General features: G+C 29.7%; 1 protein-coding gene across 1 annotated transcript; it reads right to left on the reverse strand.

Moving 5' to 3' along the window:
• Positions 1-2,884: 2,884 nt before the first annotated feature.
• Positions 2,885-5,027, reverse strand: LOC111407619 (cytochrome P450 71A6-like). The gene is made up of 2 exons (XM_023037235.1): positions 3,990-5,027; positions 2,885-3,624 (listed from the first exon to the last, which is right to left on the reverse strand). Exons 1-2 carry the CDS (start codon positions 4,896-4,898, stop codon positions 3,010-3,012), a joined length of 1,524 nt encoding a protein of 507 aa, XP_022893003.1. The 5' UTR covers positions 4,899-5,027; the 3' UTR covers positions 2,885-3,009.
• Positions 5,028-21,203: the final 16,176 nt, after the last annotated feature.

Below are 21,203 nucleotides of genomic sequence, written 5' to 3' on the forward strand. Positions count from 1 at the left end.
ATCATATTACTCAATATGTCATGTGGCTACCACTTTGAGATCCTCAGGCTCCTGCAATTATAAAGACCAATCGTTACCTATGGGAAAAAATTGTGGGAAAATATATGAGTTGATAACTCAGTGAGTGGAGAAATTCAAAAATAAATATACTTTCTCCTTTATACATTTTTTTTATCGAAAATTGAGTAATAACTCACAAGACAACATCGTACAATTATAACCAAAAAGTGAGACATCCTTATGATTCTGGACAATTATCAATCCATAGTCATGATATAATCACTAACTTAATCCATATTATAATCTCATCACATCACATGTAATCCACAAAAAAATGTATCCTCTAATTGAAGTCTGTAATCCGCCCTCGGGCTAAGTACTTTTGCCACGGGCTTTGGGGCCCTTCTGTGAATGAAAGCGGGTCTCAAAGACCTTTGATAATCAATTTTAGGACACGGTTAAGGTCCCTCTATGAACTATATGTACACGATCAAGATCAATGTTCGGTCTAGACCCCTCCGTATGGATAGAATAGGACCAAGACCCCTCTATAAACTATAAAAATTGTATAATCACGAGTACTTTTCTGATCAATCCCAATATCACATCTTGCATTCCATTTCACAATTAATTCATATACAATCTTCGAGTTCCACATATATCATAGTGAAAGAACATTCCTATATTAATCATAAAATTGAACAAATAATTTACATAATTACACGTAATGTAATAATATAAGTACTTTATCAATATTTGAAATTATATACGTTTTTCCACTCAATGAGTTCTCAGCAAAGAACTAGCTAGGTCGGTAGGTTTTCCCCTCTTCTATATCCACCTCCTGAATTAATGATATTATTAGATGAATCAAAACCCAACCATGTTAAATAATTAGTCATCTACTGTGAGTTTGGTCTCTTGCGTACTGATTCAAACAAAATATTATATTTGAGAGGCTGATTGCTCCTATTTGCCTTTTGTCTTTATTTTTCCTTCATTAATCGTACAATTAACTAGACATGTCCACCAAATCCATTTCCCATACATTCTTCTTTAATTAACTTAGTTCATCTCTTTCCCATTTAACTTCATCCAAACATGCACATCACCTACTGCCATCTATATATTTTAAATATAGACAGTTTGCTAATCAATTTCTCTAGCTAAGAGCATCAATTTAATTATCTTAATCTCAGCTTATATAACATCCATATCATTTATTTTCACTAACCTTCAAGTCAAAAGAAAATATAGAACATGGGCCTTAAATCTCATCACCCATCAATAAATCTTTCTTTTTCTACTATCTACTAACCGATTTTGATTTTAAATGCACCACATATGATTAAATTCCATAACCCTAGTTAAAAATAGTCTACCTGCTAACTTCATATTTAAGCAAATTTTCCATACTTCAAGTGACATAAATATTAATTACTTCCTGAAAATAATAAAAATTGAGGAATGAAAATCCCAAGCTTAAAAACTGACAACTGTTCCTTCTTTTTCCTTTTTTCCCCTCTCTGCTTCATTTTCTTTTTTATCTGTTTCGAGTTCTACAGTGAGAAAATGAATAAGAATCCTTATCCATTTTAGGTGGATAAATATAGTGTAATTGAGCCAAGTCCCTGATCTTGGGATTATATAACAATTAGTCCCTTTCTTTGTACTATTAGGGAACTAAATCCAAAATTTCCTATTTTATTTTATTCTTTTAGCCCTTTAAATATTAGTAATTACAAGTTAAGCCCCGTAAAATTATTTGTTCAACTTAAGTCCTTATTTGACTTTGACAAGTTGAATTACTTGCCTTTGACTATAAACGAGTAGAGTGTAACACCCAACCTTTGTACTATATCAATTTTCTCAACTCAATCAGTTTGGCCCAAGTACCTGCCTTATCATGCTGGTCTCAAGTAGCCAAAATGCCACCAGCTCCACCTTCTATATTGCCATCTGCTTACCATTCTTAACCATAACCTTTTCGTGCATACGAGTATTTACTACGGCTGAAGCTTCATCACAGAAGTTGCACACTGAAATCAAGCTTTAATGTTACGAAATTTCAATATTTTTTCGAAAATGCAATGCTTGCCTGGAAACATACAGCCACCACAAATTCAATGTCACCTTAGCTCTTTCAGTGCAATGTCAACCTAGATGGACTAATAGGCTGCCTATGAGTATCTCAATCGCCTTCTCTGCCTTCTTTACAATGATATCCTCATTGTCGAATTTTTGCTTCTGTAGTAAGTCAATCTCCGAATCAAAGATGGGAAGATCGTCACACTAAGTAGAACAATTGGACATCCACATCTCAAGACTAAAAGGGGTTCTGCAAATGTTATCATCGTGTAAAATGACTCCTGCCTACTATTGTATTTAACGAACAACAACCGGTCTCTGTTAGGACGTGAATTTTCTCTGAAGTAAATGGATTATTTCTTCTAGTAGAAGCTCTATATGGGGGTAAGCTAGGGGTGAACTGAAATGTTTTTGTTGATTGAGGTTGTCGACAATTGGTGGACTGATTGGGAGAAATGTGGAGTAGGCATGATTATCTGATTTTACAACTTTTTTGTTAATGAAAGTGGGGAAATGATTTGAAATGGGGATTAAATTCAAGATGTGTAAGTTTGGTAATGCAAGGAAACTAAATTATATATTTTTTGATTGGAAATTTAAGAATTTTGGTGGGTGGATGCAACATCAAATTTTGTGAAAAGAAAGCTGGTTAGATATCTCGCTACATTCTATTCTTGTTAGTCGAGATTAGTGCTTTGATACTATGTAGAATCTAGAATTAACACAACGTTTTGAAGAGAATTAAACACACTTCTATTAATTTTTTGATATTCGATTTAAAGAGGGAATCCACGAATAGAGTGAAATACGTAAGAGACAACTACTTTTATTGATAGGTAACTATAATATTGGCTAATTACTAGTACACAGAAAGATAATTATGGATATAAAGATAAATTATTTATTCAATATTTATCTTAGCTAATATTTGTCGTTCTCTTTAACAGTCACAAGTAGAGGAATCTTTTTACAGACAGTCTCTCCAGGGGATTCTGTCATGTCCAAATCTTTTTCTACTTCTCCATGCGGCAAGGCAAAGTTAAAATTAAGCACCAATTTTGCTAATGCAAGCTCATCGACGGTCATGGCAAATGTAATTCCAGGACAGCCTCTCCGACCGGCACCAAATGGAATGTACTCAAAATTAAGCCCTCTATAGTCCATTCCCGTGTCTAAAAATCTTTCTGGACAAAAATCTTCCGGATTTTCCCACGAAAATGGGTCTCTTGCGATTGCCCAGGAATTGATTATCACTCGGGTTCCAACTGCAATGTCATAGCCTAATATTTTGCTATCTTGTGTAGATTCTCGAGGGAGTAGCAATGGAGCTGGAGGATGTAGTCGTAGACTCTCTTTCATCACTGCCTTTAAATAGAGCATTTTATCTAAATCATCCTCTGTTATATCTAATTTACTTCCAGCTACTTGTCTCGCCTCGTTCTGCAATTTCTCCATGGATTTTGGGTGCTTCAATAGCTCTGCCATTGTCCACACCAAAGCAGAAGATGATGTATCTGTCCCAGCCACAAACATATCCTGTTCATAAAAGTGGTATGTAAGATCCAAATATGCTTTAATGGTCTATCAACAGATCAGTGAGCGTTTTCTCACTTTCTGTTGAAACAATTCCTTTTGCCGTTAACGAGTGAAAGAAATCCGGGGTAAAAACGTGGGAGAGTATCTGTACATCTTCTCTTTCAAATGCCTTGATTGATTTAGGTGATCAAGATGAACTTTAGTAGTATTCTCTACAAGAAAGACTAGATTTTTACCAAATTGCATTCAAGTTTAGAGAAAATTTAAAATAGTTCACAAAATGTCCAACAAAGTATGGTATTCACTGCTAATTAAGCACGTGTACACATTCAAACAGAGAGAGAGAGAGAGAGAGAGATTCTCACAAAGATGACAGCTTTGATTGTATCATTTTCTATAGGGGAACCAGCCACATTTTCTCTCTGAATTTCGAGCAATATGTCCACAAGATCTACTTCATTGCTGCTGTCTATCACATTTGTCTCTTCTTTCTTCCGATGTCTGTGCTCTTCAACTACACCTTCGAAAAAATCATCAAACCATCTAGCCAATTTCTCTACATTTGCATCGAAACCATTAACGCGGTTAATCCAGTCAAGCCATGGAATGTAATCCCCTAGATTAAAAAAGCCTGCTAACTCTTGAAATTCCTTCAGCTTTGACACAATTTTTGTGCTTTCTTGTGCATCAATATGTTTCCTCCCCAGGGCCACTCGACATATGATATCATTAGTAAGTGACACAAATATATTGCTCAAGTTTATTGATGATGAAGAAGAACATTTAATTTTCTCGATCATAAGGGACATTTCTTCTTCTCTTACACGACGAAAGGATTGAACCCTCTTATTACTCAAAAGCTGTAGCACACATATACTTCTCACCTGCCTCCAGTACTCACCATAAGGAGCAAAAGCTATGTCCTTAGAGCCATAAATAATTTTGTCGATAACTCTCAATTTCGGCCTGTTTGAGAAAATCACGTCCTGGCTTTTCATGATCTCGCGAGCTGCATCAGCAGAGGAGACGATTAGTACTGGCATTCTTCCCAGATGGACCAACATGAGTGGACCATAGCTTTTGGATAGCGCTTGCAGTGAGCGATGGGGCAATAGGCTGAGTTGGTGAAGATTTCCAATTACGGGAAGCTTTGGTGGAGATGGTGGCAATCTTTTCCGGGCTGTTGAAGAAGGATTTCCATACCATTTGAAGAGGAAAACGGTGAACAAAATTAAGGAAACAAGAGGAACTATCAGATGTGAAAAAGAAATCATTTTCTTTTAAACACAGAATTCATAGGATGCTCTACTATTTAATTAGGCAGACATTCAGCAGAAATCATAATTTTGAAATTTTCATTTTCATCTCTATTTGACTGGTGGATTTGATATTGTACAATTCAATCATGAACATCCAAATTAAATAAAATACAGATATATACGGACAAAGACACATCCTTTTGGTAAAGTTGTACCACACATTTACATATCCATATCCATATCCTACCATATACTAGTCTTTGACAGTTTTGTATTTGTTGTATTTTTATTAGCGTTAAAATTGTAGATTTTTTACTTATAATTAACTTCTTACATTTTATAAATATTTTTTGTCTGTATTTTTATTTGTTAATAATTTCTTACATAAAAGTGATTGTTGGAAATAAAATAGTGATAGAAAAAAATATCAACAAATAAAAATATTACTAATAAACAAATTCAAAGAAAAAAATTAGTCTCCATGCTTAGAAGTCTCAATCCTCCGTAATACGAAGGTTTGATCTCTCCATAACAAGAAACTTGATCTCTCATAACAAGCCTCCGAAATCCTCCGTGATACGGAGGCTTGATCTCATGGAGAGATCAAATCTCTATAATAAATATGGAGAGATTCCTTTGATATATTTTTTTTATTTAAATGATATTTTATTTATAAATCATCTATTTAACATATAAGTTAATATTTAATTTTAAAAGTTAAATGTATTTAAATATTTACTCCAAATTTTTAAGTTAATATATTTTTAAGTTAAAAGTAATTTTTACAATTTTAAGTTTTTTTTTTTAATATTAACTTTAAGCGAATTTTTTTTTACATATAAGCAACTTTTACATTTTAGAAAGATTTTTTGTCTTATTATTAGTATTTTTATTTTATAATAATTTTTTACACAGAAGTGATTTTTTTACTTATAAATAGTTACTTTACAATTATATGCTATTTTTTTGCTTTTAAATAACTTGAAGTAACTTTTTGCAACCTACAAATATTTGTTGTCTTATTTGTATTTTTATTTTTTTAATAATTTCTTACATAAAAGTGATTTTTTACTTATAAGTAATTTTTAATTATAATATAATTTTTCTTACCCACATGTAATATTTTACCTATAAGTAATATAGTTGAGAGATGAGAGTTGGTATGACGTATGGAAAGTTGTTTGTTTCAGCTTATAATTGTAAATAACTACTCATGAGTAAAAAAATAACTTTTATGTAAAAAATTTATTACAAAATAAAAATACTAATAATAAGACAAAAAATATTTCTAAAATGTAAAATTTGCTTATAAGTAAAAAAATTCGCTTAAAGTTATTTAAAAGTAAAAAAAAAAACTTATAATTGTAAAAGTGTTTACCTCCATAATACGGAGGCTTCATGGACCATAATATGGAGGCTCATGTGTACTTGAGCCTCCATAATTACAGAGGCTCCAACGTACATTTTTTTACTTTCTTTTTCCTTCATTGGCTCTCAGTACAATAATTTAATTTCATTTAATCAACTTAATTTTTTTAATATTCTTAAAATAAAAATATATAAAATAATGGAGGCTTACTCTTTCTCCATTTTTACACACTATAACCATGCATCTCTATTTCTCCACACTATCACTTTCACCATTTTCTCACGCTATCAACCATGTATCTTTAGAAAGTTTATTTTTAAGCACATAAGTAAGTTTAAATAAAAACATTGTTTTTATATATATACGTAAACGGTATATAGTAACCATTTGGATGACCAAAAAATAATATCAATCAAAATGTTTACGAACCGTTTAAATAATAATTTATTGAGATGGTTAATTCAAGAGCAAAAATGTGAATTCCATAAATATATAATTGAAGAAAAATAAATTCTAAAAAATGAAGACCAAACATGTTAACAAATGAATATATTTATTTTTCGAAAAATGGGTTTTTAATACCATTTCATTTTTATCATGAAATGATTCTAATCTTAATATATTGATTGTACTTCAAAATTACATAATCTATCAAATATAATTTTTAAAATTAATTTTTATAAAGTAATATGTTTTTATAATTTTTTTTTTTGGAAAATGTGAAATATAATAGTACTAAAAAATATAAAATAATTAAATATTTATTAATTTTAAAAAATAATATATTATGAGGATCAACATGGAGGCCTCATGGCCTCCAGAATTCTGGAGGCCAACGTGGAGGCCTCAACATGTGAGCCTCCGTAATTCTGGAGGCTTCCAGAATTGCGGAAGCTCAAGTATGAGCTTCCGTCAACATGAGCCTCCATTTAACGGAGGCAGACATAATGCCTCCGTTAAATGGAGGTTCATGCTTGAATCTTCATAACATTACTTTACTAAAAAAAAAAATTCATAAAAACATATTTCTTTATAAAAATTAATTTTAAAAATTATATTTGATAGATTATATAATTTTGAAGCACAATCTAACATATTAAGATTAGAATCATTTCACGATAAAATGAAATGGTAAAAAAACTTATTTTTCAAAAAATAAATATATTCATTTGTTAACATTTTTGGTCTTTATTTTTTAAAATTTATTTTTCTTCAAACATATTTTCAATCATATATTTATGGAATTCACACTTTTGCTCTTGAATTAGTATGGAGAAATAGAGGGGCACGACTGTAGCGTGTAAAAATGGAGAAAGATTAAAGAGAACTCTATAACATAATCCTCCACGCCGCGTAAATTTAGGAAAAGCAACAAAATCACTGTATCAAACACATAAGATAAACGACGTCGTTGCTTTTTCTCAATAAAAAAAAAGCTACAGCGAGACAAAATGGAAGAATCTACTTTTTTTTTACAGTAGTGAAACATTGTCCTTTTTATATAGTAGTGATACATAAATATAAAAATACAATAATCAAAGAGAGAAGTTGTCTGCCACTACTTATAAGGCCTCACTATGCCATAATGTTGATGTCACTCTTTTATTTTATTTTATTTTATGTCCCCCCCCCCCTCGCCGGGGGCTTTGTACATAAAAGTTGGACGGTCAATAGACGTCGTTCTCCTACCGACCCTTTTGGCACTTCATTTCTCATAGTCTCGCCCTTCGAGAGCCTCTTCTCGACGGAGGAAATACCTGCCAATAGCCTAAATTGAATAGCAAATTGTGAGAGTAGGCCAAAAAATATAATCATTTGAAAAATAGCCTTTAAATAATAATCTTTCCAAAAATACCCCTCATAGAAAATTTGCAACCAAAGCCATTACAATATATAAAAATCTTCAATTAGGTCCCCAAAGAAATATAGATCATAAATCTTTAATAAATTTAACCCCAAATATTATACAAAATTTTATTGATCTAAGAAATGCAACAGATAATGAATTAAATTAGTTAAAAGAAGATCTGAAGAGTTTCTTTACAGAATATCTAGATCCAAAATTAAAATATAAAAATGTTTATATAGATAATAGAGCAATTAAAATAGAAAATAATATTCATAAACAAATTCTTAAACTGGAAAGAAGAATTAACAAATTAAATATAATTATTAAAGAAAATGTTTTAACAAAAGATGGTGAATTTTATAAATTCTATTGTGATCTTATAAATACTTATGAATATTTTAATTGGATTCAAAATCTTAAACCCCCCCTCCGCTGCATGCTCCGATGAAATGGTATCAGAGCCATATTACGAACCTAAAATTATGATGAACATAGTTGATGAAGAAAATATAATTGAAGAATTTTTGAAAAAAATTGAAAAACATAAAAAACCAAGTTATCCCTACTTACCTAAAAATACCACGAATGAAAGCTTTGAGGATATACATAAAAAACTAGAAAATTTAGAACATAATCTACAAGTAGGAAATGCTCTTTTAGATAAAAGCCTTAAAGGAAAAGATAGAATTATAATTAATCCATCCCAAGATTTTAGGATAACACAAAAAGAAAATAATAAAGGAAAAAAATGAAGAAAATCAATATATGATTACAGATGTAGAAGAACTAGAATAAAAATTCTTAGAATCTACTGGTGAAGAATATAATGAATATAAAAAACAGTTAAAAGAATTAACTGAAAAAATGAAAAATACAAAAATGAATACTAATCCATCTACAAGTCGAAATATAAAAACAGAATTCAGTAGTGATGAAGAATACGATTATCCTTATTACACGACAATACCTCTTAAATAAGGTGTTAATCAATATAGAAAAACACATAAAAGATACACTGAAAATATAAGAAAACAATTCATAAAAGAAACAAATCCAATGAAATCTTATAATGAACAAATCCACACAACAGGAATATGGTTAGATCTAGACTGTGTAGATAAAAATAAAGCTATTGAAACATGGATGAAAAGTACAGACTTAGCAATACAATTTAATAAATGGAAAACATAAGAAACAAATTGAAATGTGTTGAAATAGGAGGAGTCCAAATAATGGAAAAAAAATTCTTTAGAGAATGTATGAACATACAAATAGAAATATAATGTATGGACAACAGAATCTTACAAGATCCTATAGATGCTCTATTAGAAATAGTTGTAGGAAACTTAGTCTATCAAAATATAATATTTACAACAAAACCAAATTATGCAATATCGCTAATTGATAAAAATATTGACCAAAGTTTCAATCTATATTATAGAATTGGAAACTTAAAAATGTTACGAAAAAGTAAGGCTATTAGTATAAGTATAAAATCAATTTTTGCTTTTAGTACTAGCCATCATAACAATCTAAGAAAAATAACTGATAATATTATCATACATAAAGATTTTGAAGAATTAGCACAATATATACCTCCTAGGAAATATCAAGAATATGAAGTCACTATACCAGAACAAATAATGCTTGATTTCCACAAACAAGCTAGAGAAATTAATTCTAAAGGAAAATTGATAAGAAGAAATAGTGTCAGCCTAGAATGAGATAATCTTATTGCAAGATTCCCCTCTAGACAAGACTCTAAAATAAGTAAACTCCAGAAATTAAGTATTGCTGAACCATCAAGTTCACAATATTATATCAAAACAAGATATGTAAATCAAGAAGGATATAAGAAGAATCTTCTTGTCCTCATTGACACTAGAGCAGATAAAAGTCATGTAAATGCTAAATTTGTTAGTCATTTAATAGAATTTGAAATGCCAGAACCCTATATATTCAAAGATTATTTAGGAAATAATCTTGAAATAAGGAAATATGTAAAATTCCCTCTTATACTTATGGGAGAAGATCGGAAAGAATATACTAAAAAAATAATTCTATATAAAGATGAATTATATGGAGTTGAACGTTCACCTATATTACTCGGAATGGACTTTCTTGAGAAACATAGTCCCTATAAAATTTGCCAAGGATATTTAAAAATAACAGTTGATGATAATCCAATCATCATATCAAGAATAGATGAAAATATGAAATCAATGTTATCATGGAAAGAGTAATTAGCACTAATCCCATGAGTCCATATATTAAAATTATACTCAATATAAAAAGTTATTGCAAAATTAAATTTCATGCTTACTTAGATACAGGAAGTACGATAAGCTTATACTTACCAAAATACTATCATCTGAATATTGGAAATATAATTCCAAGACGATAGTCATTGTTACAACAGCAGGTGGAAATAAGGTAATATACAGCAAATATGCTACGCAAATACCTTTTCTAATTTCCTTTAGAGAAGTATTTGTTGATACAATATATATGTCAAACACAATTGGATGTGATATTTTATTAGGACAAAATTTCCTATTAAAATATGCATCATTTACACAATATATTGATACATATATGTTCACAAAATCCTGTGCACATAAAATATTTACACAAAAAATAAACAAGGCTGTTACAATAGCATATAGAGACATAAACCATCAGAGTTACTCAACCCAGCGTGGTGGATATTGGAGTAAAAAAAAATTTAAACCAGTCACAGTCCTAAAAATGACTACAGAAAATAGGTTAGAAGAATTGAAAAAAAAAATTCTGAAACATATTCTGAAAATTCCTTAGAAAAAAGGAATACAGACAAAATAAAGGCAAAAATAGAATTAACCAATCCAGACACTATTGTTAGAGTCAAACCCATGAAATATAGTGTAGATGACCAAAAGGAATTTAAAGACCAGATAAAAGAATTGCTAGAAGCCAAATTAATTAGGCCTAGTAAAAATCCACATAGCAGCCCAGCCTTTATGGCTAGAAAACATAGCGAGATAAAAAGAGGAAAAGGCAGGATGGTGATAAATTATAAAAAGCTAAATGAAGTTACCATATTTGATGGATATTACTTGCCAAATAAGGACACCCTTATTAAGCAAGTACAAAATAAAAAGATATTCTCAAAATTTGATTGTAAGTCAGGTTTTTGGCAAATCATGCTTACAGAAGAAAGTAAACCATTAATTGCATTTAGTATGCCCAATCCTTTAGGACAATACGAATGGAATGTAATGTCATTTGGGTTAAAAAATGCACCGCAGATATTTCAAAGAAGAATGAATGAGATAATTAAACTAATTACTCATTTTTGTATTGCATATGTAGATGATTTACTTATTCATTCAAATGATATTAATGAACATATTGAATATCTTGAGAAATTTTGTTATATTATGAAAAAACATGATATTACACTTTCTCAAAAGAAAGCTGAAATAACTAAAATAGAAATAAAATTTTTAGGATTATTTATAAAAGAAGGAGAATTGCAATCGCAATCTCATAGTGGAGAAAAATTTCAAGAATTTATTGAAGAAATCAAAAATAAAAAACAATTACAAAACTTCCTTGGTATATTGAATTATGCTGAAGGATTCATTGAAAATTGTGCCAAGCTAAAAAATTATTTTCTTCCAAAATTAAGAAAAAATATAATATGGTTTTGGGAAAAACAAGATTGTGAAAATATAAGAAAGGTAAAAGAAGAATTAAAAACATTGCCCAAACTTATAATTTCACAGGAAGAAGATTTCTTTAACCTTGAAACTGATGCTTCAGATAATTTTTGGGGAGCAGTATTAAAGGTTAAAAAGAATCATAAAGAATATAAATGTGAAAAGAATTGTTCTTATCCTAAAATACTTGCAGGTTATACATCAAGAACATTCAAAAAAGTTGAAACTAGATATGAGATGAACAGGAAAGAACTCATTGTTGTAAAAAGAGGAATTCAAAAATATGAAAATTATTTATTACCAAAAAAGTTCTTGATTAGAACTGATAATACTCAAGTTAAAGCATTTTTGAAAAATAATGTTAATCCATCTATTACCAATAGATATATTATCAGGATACAAATTTGGTTTTCATACTTCAAATTTGATATTGAATATATTAAAGGAAAAACTAACTTTCTTCCTGATTATCTCAGCAAGGATGGAGCTAGAGCAACTAAGGACGAAAGTCCAAATACTTGAGATAAAAGTTTCCTATTTGGAAACACAAATTCAAAATATCCAAAATAGCTTTCAAGGCAAAAATATAGCCCTTGAGGCAGATGTAACTTCTACCAAGTCTAGTATCACTTCACAAGGACCAGTTAATACTAGCGTTCTCCCCGAGGATAAAGGGAAAGAGAAGAAGGTAATAGGAACCTCTTCACAGGGAATGCTTCAGCCTATTACTAGTAAAGAAGATATTCAAAATATCAAAAGCGAAAGTAGCTCTTCACAGAGCCAAACTAAATCTAAACTTTCTGTTGAAAGAATAGACCCAAAAGATATTGTCAAAATATGCAATGAGGCAAAATTTCTCAGAAAATATAACTATGAAGAAGTTATATTTTTTATTGTTATTTTTAAAGTTCTATCAGATTGGTATCTGAAAATTGGAAAGTGGATGAAGACTCTCCACTATTCAAAATACAACAAAATAAACTTCTATCCAGGAGCACCAGCCAACTGGGTACGAAACTGTTTTGAGATAGGAAATATACTCTGTATATATCCCAGCAAAAATCTCAAAGAAATAGCCCAACTTTCAGCCAACGTCAAGAAGGCTGTTAAAAAATATACTGAAGTTGTCAAGACAACAAACATATACATCAGATTTCATTCAGCAACTATGGAATGAGATCCCGTTCTTGAATATATGCATCCATCATTTCATGTTATTAAAATGGGACTTACAAACCAACATTTTTTACCAACCAGTCAAAAGGTTGTTAAAAATGGATATCAAAATATTATAAATATGATGCCCTACAGAAGAGCAAAAGGGTACAAAGAAATATTTGAGCACGTAACCCAGATAATTACTAAGAAAGAAAAAATATGGATTTATCCATCTAAAGATCATATAATCTACTACAATGCAAAGATAGCTATAAAGGAAGAAGACATACGTTATCTTGACCATCTATTGTCCTCAATTATCTCAAACCAAGTACATGGGTCAGAAGATATGGCGAAAGAACTATGCAAACTACTCTGGAATACAGTGACCACCATTGTGAATACTGTGTAGTGGAAGATATGAGTCAAGCATCTCTCAACAGTGAAGAATTCCTTGCAAAATTTTTTGATTTGAAGATAGAAAAGTAATAGCGACAAAAGTGGCCCTTTATCACTACTTTAATAAAGAAATTTATTAAAGAAAAACTGTGGCTACTAAAAGACAGAAGATAATGCAAGAAAGTCTCCATAATTGAACACTCATCTACCAGTTGTCAAAAGTGGAAGACAAATTCAAAGATAAGGCAAATAATTTCAAAAGAAGAGGTCCACCTAAAAAGAAGATAATGGAGAAATCGGTGGAGATAAGACTACTGAGCTACCCACCAAAAGAAAGGAGGATACAACTGTCAAGATAAGATTCTCAAAACCTTCTATAAAAGGAAGCAAGAAGAGAAAGGGTAGATATCTCGAAACAACCCATCTCTAAAACACTCTGAAAAAACACATCTCAAAATTTTTGTAATTTGTATACACCATTTGTATTCAGAAAAAATTTAGATAGTCTGAAGATAGCAAAGCTTGTAATAAGGTAATCATATATGGAGTTCTAAACTTCATACGGTGAGTATCAAATGTATGTAAATATAGATTGTAAGCATGTACTATTTCAGTTTATGAATATTAAAGTAAAGTTTGTTATGTTCAACAAAACTTTCATAAAATGATTTCGTTAAATTTCTCATGATTCTTCGGTAGTACAGATAGAGATTTTAAAAGATTTTCAAAACATTGATTTTAAATGGATGTTAGCCATGCCAAAGTACCCATCTTTGATAAATGTTTTAGGATAAAAAGGTAGTTTTCTAACAAAATCGTAGCACCTTGTGTGTGAGTTATCTTCTAAAATTTCATTCCAAGTAAGAAATTGATTTTGAAAAGAGTCTGAATAGAGGTGAAAATAGAAACTCTGAATACTGTGAGATAGCGTTTGTGGTAACACGACTAGTTCTCTAGCGTGAAAAATGCAACCTTAATTGAAAAGCCTTTTGCAGAAGCAGTTGTGGACCCAAGTGATTCCAAAAATATTTTAAATTTTTATTTGATTCAGAAGATTGATTAAGTACATGCAAAGCATCTATAAGAACATACTGGAGGGAAATAATGTTTACTTCTATTCGATTACTGTAAGTTATTTACTCGCTCTTATATGCTTATGCTTTAATTAAATTTTGATGAACACTCCACAAGCATCCACATCCATTTCTAATAGTGATACTGATCCCAGATTATATTTAGATGAGAAAGATATTTCGTTTTTATTTAAATTAACTGAAAAGTTTGAAGATATATTTTCTGTTGGCCAAGAAAAACTTGAAGAAATATATCGAGATATAGATTATTATTGTAATCATAATCTAAGAATTGATTCTATAGGAACTAGTAGAGAAATAAAAAAGTAGAAAATATTATGACTAAACATAAAGATATACAAGAAGAAGTTTTAGAAGGAATAGTTCTACGATACATAACTGAAAAAGATCAGCCTAGAATCTTTGAAAAATTATCAAAATACAGAGAATATTTAGAGAAATTAGGAAGAATTTGAAGAATTGTAAGATATAATCTTGAAAGACATAATAATTAAAAAATATAGGATACATCTTGCAAATAATAAAAGTAAGGGTAAAATAATATTTAGTATTATAAAGACCATTGTGAAAAATAGAACTAATTTTTCAGCCATTCTTAAGACTATCCCGAAGGTGACCGAGCTAAGACTAAACCAAATTCAGTTAGTGGAGCAAAGTTGTGGAATAAATCAATCAACAAGGTGTGGAGATTAAAGGGAAAGAACCAAAAAAAAAAAAAAACAAAAAAAAAAACGTGCAGTGCACTTGTAGAGCTAGTCTCAATCTTCCTTGAGGATCACCTCAACAAGGTTGACCTAACGACTTTTAAAAATTGCTTACTAAGAGACCACCCAATTTGTACACTTTCACTCTTTATTTTTCATTTTTAGATTCAACCTATATTTACATTTCTTAGGATTTTTGGAGCAATTCAGAGTCAATGTCATCAAATTAAGTTAGCTAAACTCCCACAAGATTTCATACTATATTTGGTTCTACTGATCTTTTGTTGTTAATTATGTCTTCATGTCTCTTTTCAAGTATAATGGATATTTGGTTCTACGGAGACCATGGCTCTCCATGCACGGAGCCTTTGGGTCTCCGTGCACAAAAGAAAAAGAAAAAAAAAATTTAGGAACACTTCGTGCACGGAGACCCAAAGGCTCCGTGCATGGAGAGCCATGGTCTCCGTGCACGGAGATCATGAAGTTTTTTTATTATTATTTTTATTTTTTTACTTATATTTTTGTGTTCATTTTCAGGCTCATTATCGGATATCAAACGAAGTTGAAATATTACATTCTTAATATCGTTTTGAAGTACTCACGGCATAGTATTGCACGTCGTTAACGGTGCGTGAAACGGTCAATCGTAGCAAATGTTATGGGACGTCAAAGTAGGCATTTTCAAACTATATTTCGAAATTTTCGATAACAAGCAAACTTTAAAAATTTATCGAAGATTATATGATAGTCGAATCGATAAATGTTTTACATTCTCTCGAAACTCATTTTGAGAACTATATCGTAGAGATATCGAATGATCTAAATAGATATCGAAAATAGTTAAATGGACATTAAACGTATGTGTTAAAAAATACGCATAAGTCGTTTTTTCTTAAAAAAATCAATTATTTTATTACTATTTCGAAATTTTCGATAACAAGCTAATTTTAAAAATTCGTCGATGATTGTACGATAGTCGAATTGATAAATGTTTTACATTCTCTCGAAACTCATTTTGAGAAATATATCGTAGAGATATCAGATGATCTAAATAAATATCGAGAATAGTTAAACGGAAATTAAACGTATGTGTTAAAAATGTGTATAAATCGTTTTTCTTAAAAAATCAATTATTTTATTACTATTTATTCTTTTTTTGCAACAATTTTCTCAATGCATCATTTTGCTCAAAAAAATTTATGTGGTATGACGGAAATTTTTTTCTCCATGCACGGAGTGAATATATTTTTTTAATCATTTTATATATTGAATTATTACTAGAAAATTAAATTTTATCTCAAACTATTAAAAAATACCGATTAATAATAAAAAATTTGAAGAAAAAATTTAAAAAGAATTCTAAATTGAAAATACTATTATTTATAACGTAAAACTACACAGAAATTTTTTTCTCAAATCTAAGTTTCTGTTTGGAATTATTAAGGGAAAAGAATTTTAAATTGAAAAAAAAATTTATAATGTAAACAACACAAATATTTAAAAAAAATAAAAAATAGTTAAACGGACATTAAACGTATGTGTTAAAAAATACGCATAAGTCGTTTTTTCTTTAAAAAATCAATTATTCTATTACTATTTCGAAATTTTCGATAACAAGCTAATTTTAAAAATTCGTCGACGATTGTACGAATCATAAATGTTTTACATTATCTCGAAACTCATTTTGAGAACTATATCGTAGAGATATCTAATGATGTAAATAAATATCGAAAATAGTTAAACGGGCATTAAATGTATGTGTTAAAAAATGCGTATAAGTCGTTCTTTTCTTAAAAAAATCAATTTTTATTACTATTTATTATTTTTTCGCAACATTTTTCTCAATATATCATTTTGCTCAAAAAAATTATGCGGATTGGTGTAAATCTTTTTTCAATTATTTAAAATTTCATTTTTTTTTTCCAAATGGCGAGCAAAAACGATACGTTCCTCCGTGTATAGAATGCATGAATTTTTATTTTTTTTTACATTATTATAGATATAGAAAACTTAAAAAAAAATTAAAAAAAAAAAAATATATATATATATATATATATATATATATCATCGTAGTTGGATATATATAATAATTTCAGACAATATTTAATTTTATAGTAATATTTTTAGTAATATTCAATTTTTTAAATTAAATTTATCTAAATATTACTTTAGATTAAATATTAATTCAAAGTTTTAAGTATATTTCTTTACATAGTAAAAAGTTTGCTTCAATTTATAAAAAAATAAAAAATTATACATATATAGTATAAAGAGGTATTAACTTTTATTTAAAAAAGAAGGAAAAAAAAAAAAGAGGACTCCGTGCACGGAGACATGAAGTCTCCGTGCACGAAGGAGACCCAGGTCTCCTAGCACGGAGACCATGGGTTTCCGTGCACGGAGACCTTGAGACCAAAGGGAGACCCACAGAGACCATACAGAGAGAAATGAAAATCTTTTTTTTTTTTACTTATATTTTTGTGTTCATTTTCAGGTTCATTACGGGATATCAAGCGAAATCGAAATATTACATTCTTAATATTGTTTTGAAGTACTCGCGGCATAGTATTACACATCGTTAATGATGCGTGAAACGGTCAATCATAGCAAATGTTATGAGACGTCAAAGTAGGCATTTTCAAACTATATTTCAAAATTTTCGATAACAAGCTAACTTTAAAAATTCATCGACGATTGTACGATGGTCGAATCGATAAATATTTTACATTCTCTCGAAACTCATTTTGAAAACTATAGAAACTCATTTTGAAAACTATATCGTATAGATATCAAATGATCTAAATAAATATAAAAATAATTAAACGGACATTAAACATATATGTTAAAAAATACGCATAAGTCATTTTTTCTTAAAAAATCAATTATTTTATTACTATTTTGAAATTTTCGACAATAAGCTAACTTTAAAAATTCATCGACGATTGCACGATAGTTGAATTGATAAATATTTTACATTCTCTCGAAACTCATTTTGAGAACTATATTGTAGAGATATCGAATGATCTAAATAAATATCGAAAATAGTTAAACGGAGATTAAACGTATGTGTTAACAAACGCGTTTTCTTTTTAAAAAAAATCAATTATTTTTTTCTTTTTAATTCTTTTCTCTTCCAAATGAAACTTAATTTTTCAAAAATCACTTTTAGTTAAAAAAAAAATTAAAAATAAACATATTAACTAAAAGTATTTCTAATATATGTAAAATTACTTATATAAGTAAAAAAATTTCTTTTAAAATTATTTAGAAGTAAAAAATAAAATAAAGTTATGAAAATTAAATGAAGAATATATAAATATTATTTAATTAAAATTAAAAAATTTACTTTATAAATAATTGGTTTTTTTTATCAATTTATTTAAATTTCTTTTTAATTCTTTTCTCTTTCGAATAAAATTTATTTAAATTTTTTTTTTCAAATTCTTTCGCCCTACCAACCTTGGAGTGACTGTTGTATTGTCCGAATAATCGGTCTGCTATTAGGGTTCTAATTCTTACACCAACAAGGGAGTTGGTCATCCAATAAGTGCCACTTCAAATTATTTTACGTGCGAACCTGAATTTGTTATTTAAATGTTTGTATATATGGATATTTTCTTTCAATTTACAATTGCATGTGTTATTTTTAAACTACAAGTATAGCCTCTCGAATCGAAATTGCTAAAGAAAAGCATTTTGCAAAATTCAATTTACAACTTATCTGCAATATCAGATAAAAAAATATCTTCATCTACATTAAACAAAAAAATACAATAAATAATTAAAAATAAATTATCGTTAACTTATATACAATCACAACATTCATTAAACTTATTTATAAGAACAAAAATAAATTATCATGACATAAAATATATAGTCGACGAAAAGATGAAAATCAAACACACATTTCTTATTTCCAAATATGTTTAGTACAATCTATAAATTCTACGTTAATAAAATCAAAATAAATATAAAATTCGTGCAACGCACGAGACGCAGACTAGTTTAAACCTTAATTTCGAATATCATGTAGAAGTTTCAGTATCATTTAAGAAAAGAGTGGTTAGAACTGCAATATGGAACACTTCGAACGGACAGCTTACTAAAATTTGTGGGCATAAATAGCTTGAAAGTCAAAATTGTGGCCTCAGCTTTTCTTTCCATTTCTCTTTCATGTATTATTTCTGATGGTACAAATTAAGGACACATTTTTCTTGCCCATATTTATGTCATGTAGACCGACTACTGACAAAAAAATTTTGGCCACTATCTATTTTATTTGGATTTCCATGATCAAACTGTAGAACGAAATCAAATGTAATCGTAATAATAAAGAAAAAGAAATAAGGTAAAAAGGAAAAATAGTAGCAAAATACACCAGCTGAAATTCTAATTTTGTTTTTTTATTCACGTGTGACATGGTCCAAACGTGTTGGATGAGGTAGATCAAAAGAACCCAAATTAATTGCCATTTTATCCTGCATTTTGTGACTAATGTGAAATAGAAAATTATATTTCTTAAGTAGTATTGAATCAAACAGAATTACATAAATTTGATATGACAAAAAATATATAGCTTCTAGTGCAGATATTTATCTGGAATTGCTTGAAACACACATTATTATATCCCTCTGGACACAACAAGACAACTCTCTAAAAAAATTCAATGCACTGCAGCAATAATGGTGTAAGTGAGCCCCCTACAACTTTTGCAATAGGGATTTAAAACGCGTTTGGTCATCTAACCTTTTGTTTGTTTGAAGTAGGGGTGTTAATTAAGTGGGAGTTGGGTCGCATCCTAGGCTAGTTGAGCAACAAGTTTCTCTTGCAAGCCACTCATTGAATTGTACGATTAGACTCCTGAGTCAAATGAGCAGGCTCCTCGACGTGTGTGAACTGACTTCCATAATGAGTGAAATATGTCAATTTCAATAAAAGAAAAAAATTAGCTTACCGAGACAGTGGAGACCTCATGGGACGAGACGAACCACACTTTGGTTGAGCGAGTCGCGTTTGGCTCGCCTTATTTGACACCCCTAGTTTGAAGTAACTCAACAATATTTATTTAACAAAACCATCATGAACATGCGATCAAATAAAAACCAAAATACAATAAACGCAAAGTACCACACTATAGACAAAGTAGAATAGAAAGCAATATGGACTCATAGTGAAATACTAATTAATTATATGGCTTCAGAAATATTGAAATATTTCAACTTAATATACAACTAAATGACCAAAGATGTGAGTAAGAATTAGCAATGAACAGCCCCCGGGGCATAGTCTAGTGGTGCAAAACAAAGGAGTGAGGTTACCTCAAGCCTTACTGGCAGCCACAGTGTAAGGTTTCGATTCCTGAAACATGGAATTAGACTCCTTGTAGGCACAGTGTACAGACAGCTCTTGTTCCCTTATCTATTGGGGTATATCCCGCGATTTACCTCCTTTTCAAAGCTCTAGGGACGAGACGTTGAGGGCCCTCAAAGTTGGAGTTCAACCTTTTAAGAATTAACAATGAACAACTATCATAGAACGATAAAATTCAAAGTCAAACAAAAATGACATTTGTTATTACACATTCATTTGCATTTTAACGATGTCTCACCAATTGACTCAATCACATGATAAGCAACAATATTTTAGACACCATAAATTTTTTTTAAACATATTAACTAATACATGAAGAGTGATCTAATTAAGAAAATCTCATAAACTGTGTGACCATCAACGTTGAAAAAGTGGTTTGATGACTAAAATAACACATATTGGAAGTTTGCTGTTTACTCCACGAAATTGTTTGCTCAGTATAAACTTTCCTCGCTCAAATAAATGTTGTGTTCGAGTAGAGGAATCTAGAAAGTTATGTCTCAGGCAGTCCTACCTTATGTTATGTGGTTTATATTTGGTCACAATCTTGTTTGTTTTAGGCTTTTAGCTAACTTTCGTTGTACTAAAGAAATGTATGGTACAACTTTAACAAAAGGATGTGTTTGTCCATATATATCTATGGGCACGATCAATTTAATTTCGTTTGAGCCCCTTT

The sequence above is a fragment of the Olea europaea genome, chromosome 13 (assembly GCF_002742605.1).
Source record: "Olea europaea var. sylvestris chromosome 13, O_europaea_v1, whole genome shotgun sequence".
Taxonomy (NCBI): domain Eukaryota; kingdom Viridiplantae; phylum Streptophyta; class Magnoliopsida; order Lamiales; family Oleaceae; genus Olea; species Olea europaea.

Excerpts from the sequence above, each read along its gene's own strand:
- LOC111407619 (XM_023037235.1), bottom strand. The coding sequence starts at position 4,898 with ATGATTTCTTTTTCACATCTGATAGTTCCTCTTGTTTCCTTAATTTTG. Across the intron at positions 3,625-3,989 it reads CAATCAAAGCTGTCATCTTT|GATATGTTTGTGGCTGGGAC; the intron begins GTGAGAATCTCT and ends TTTTATGAACAG.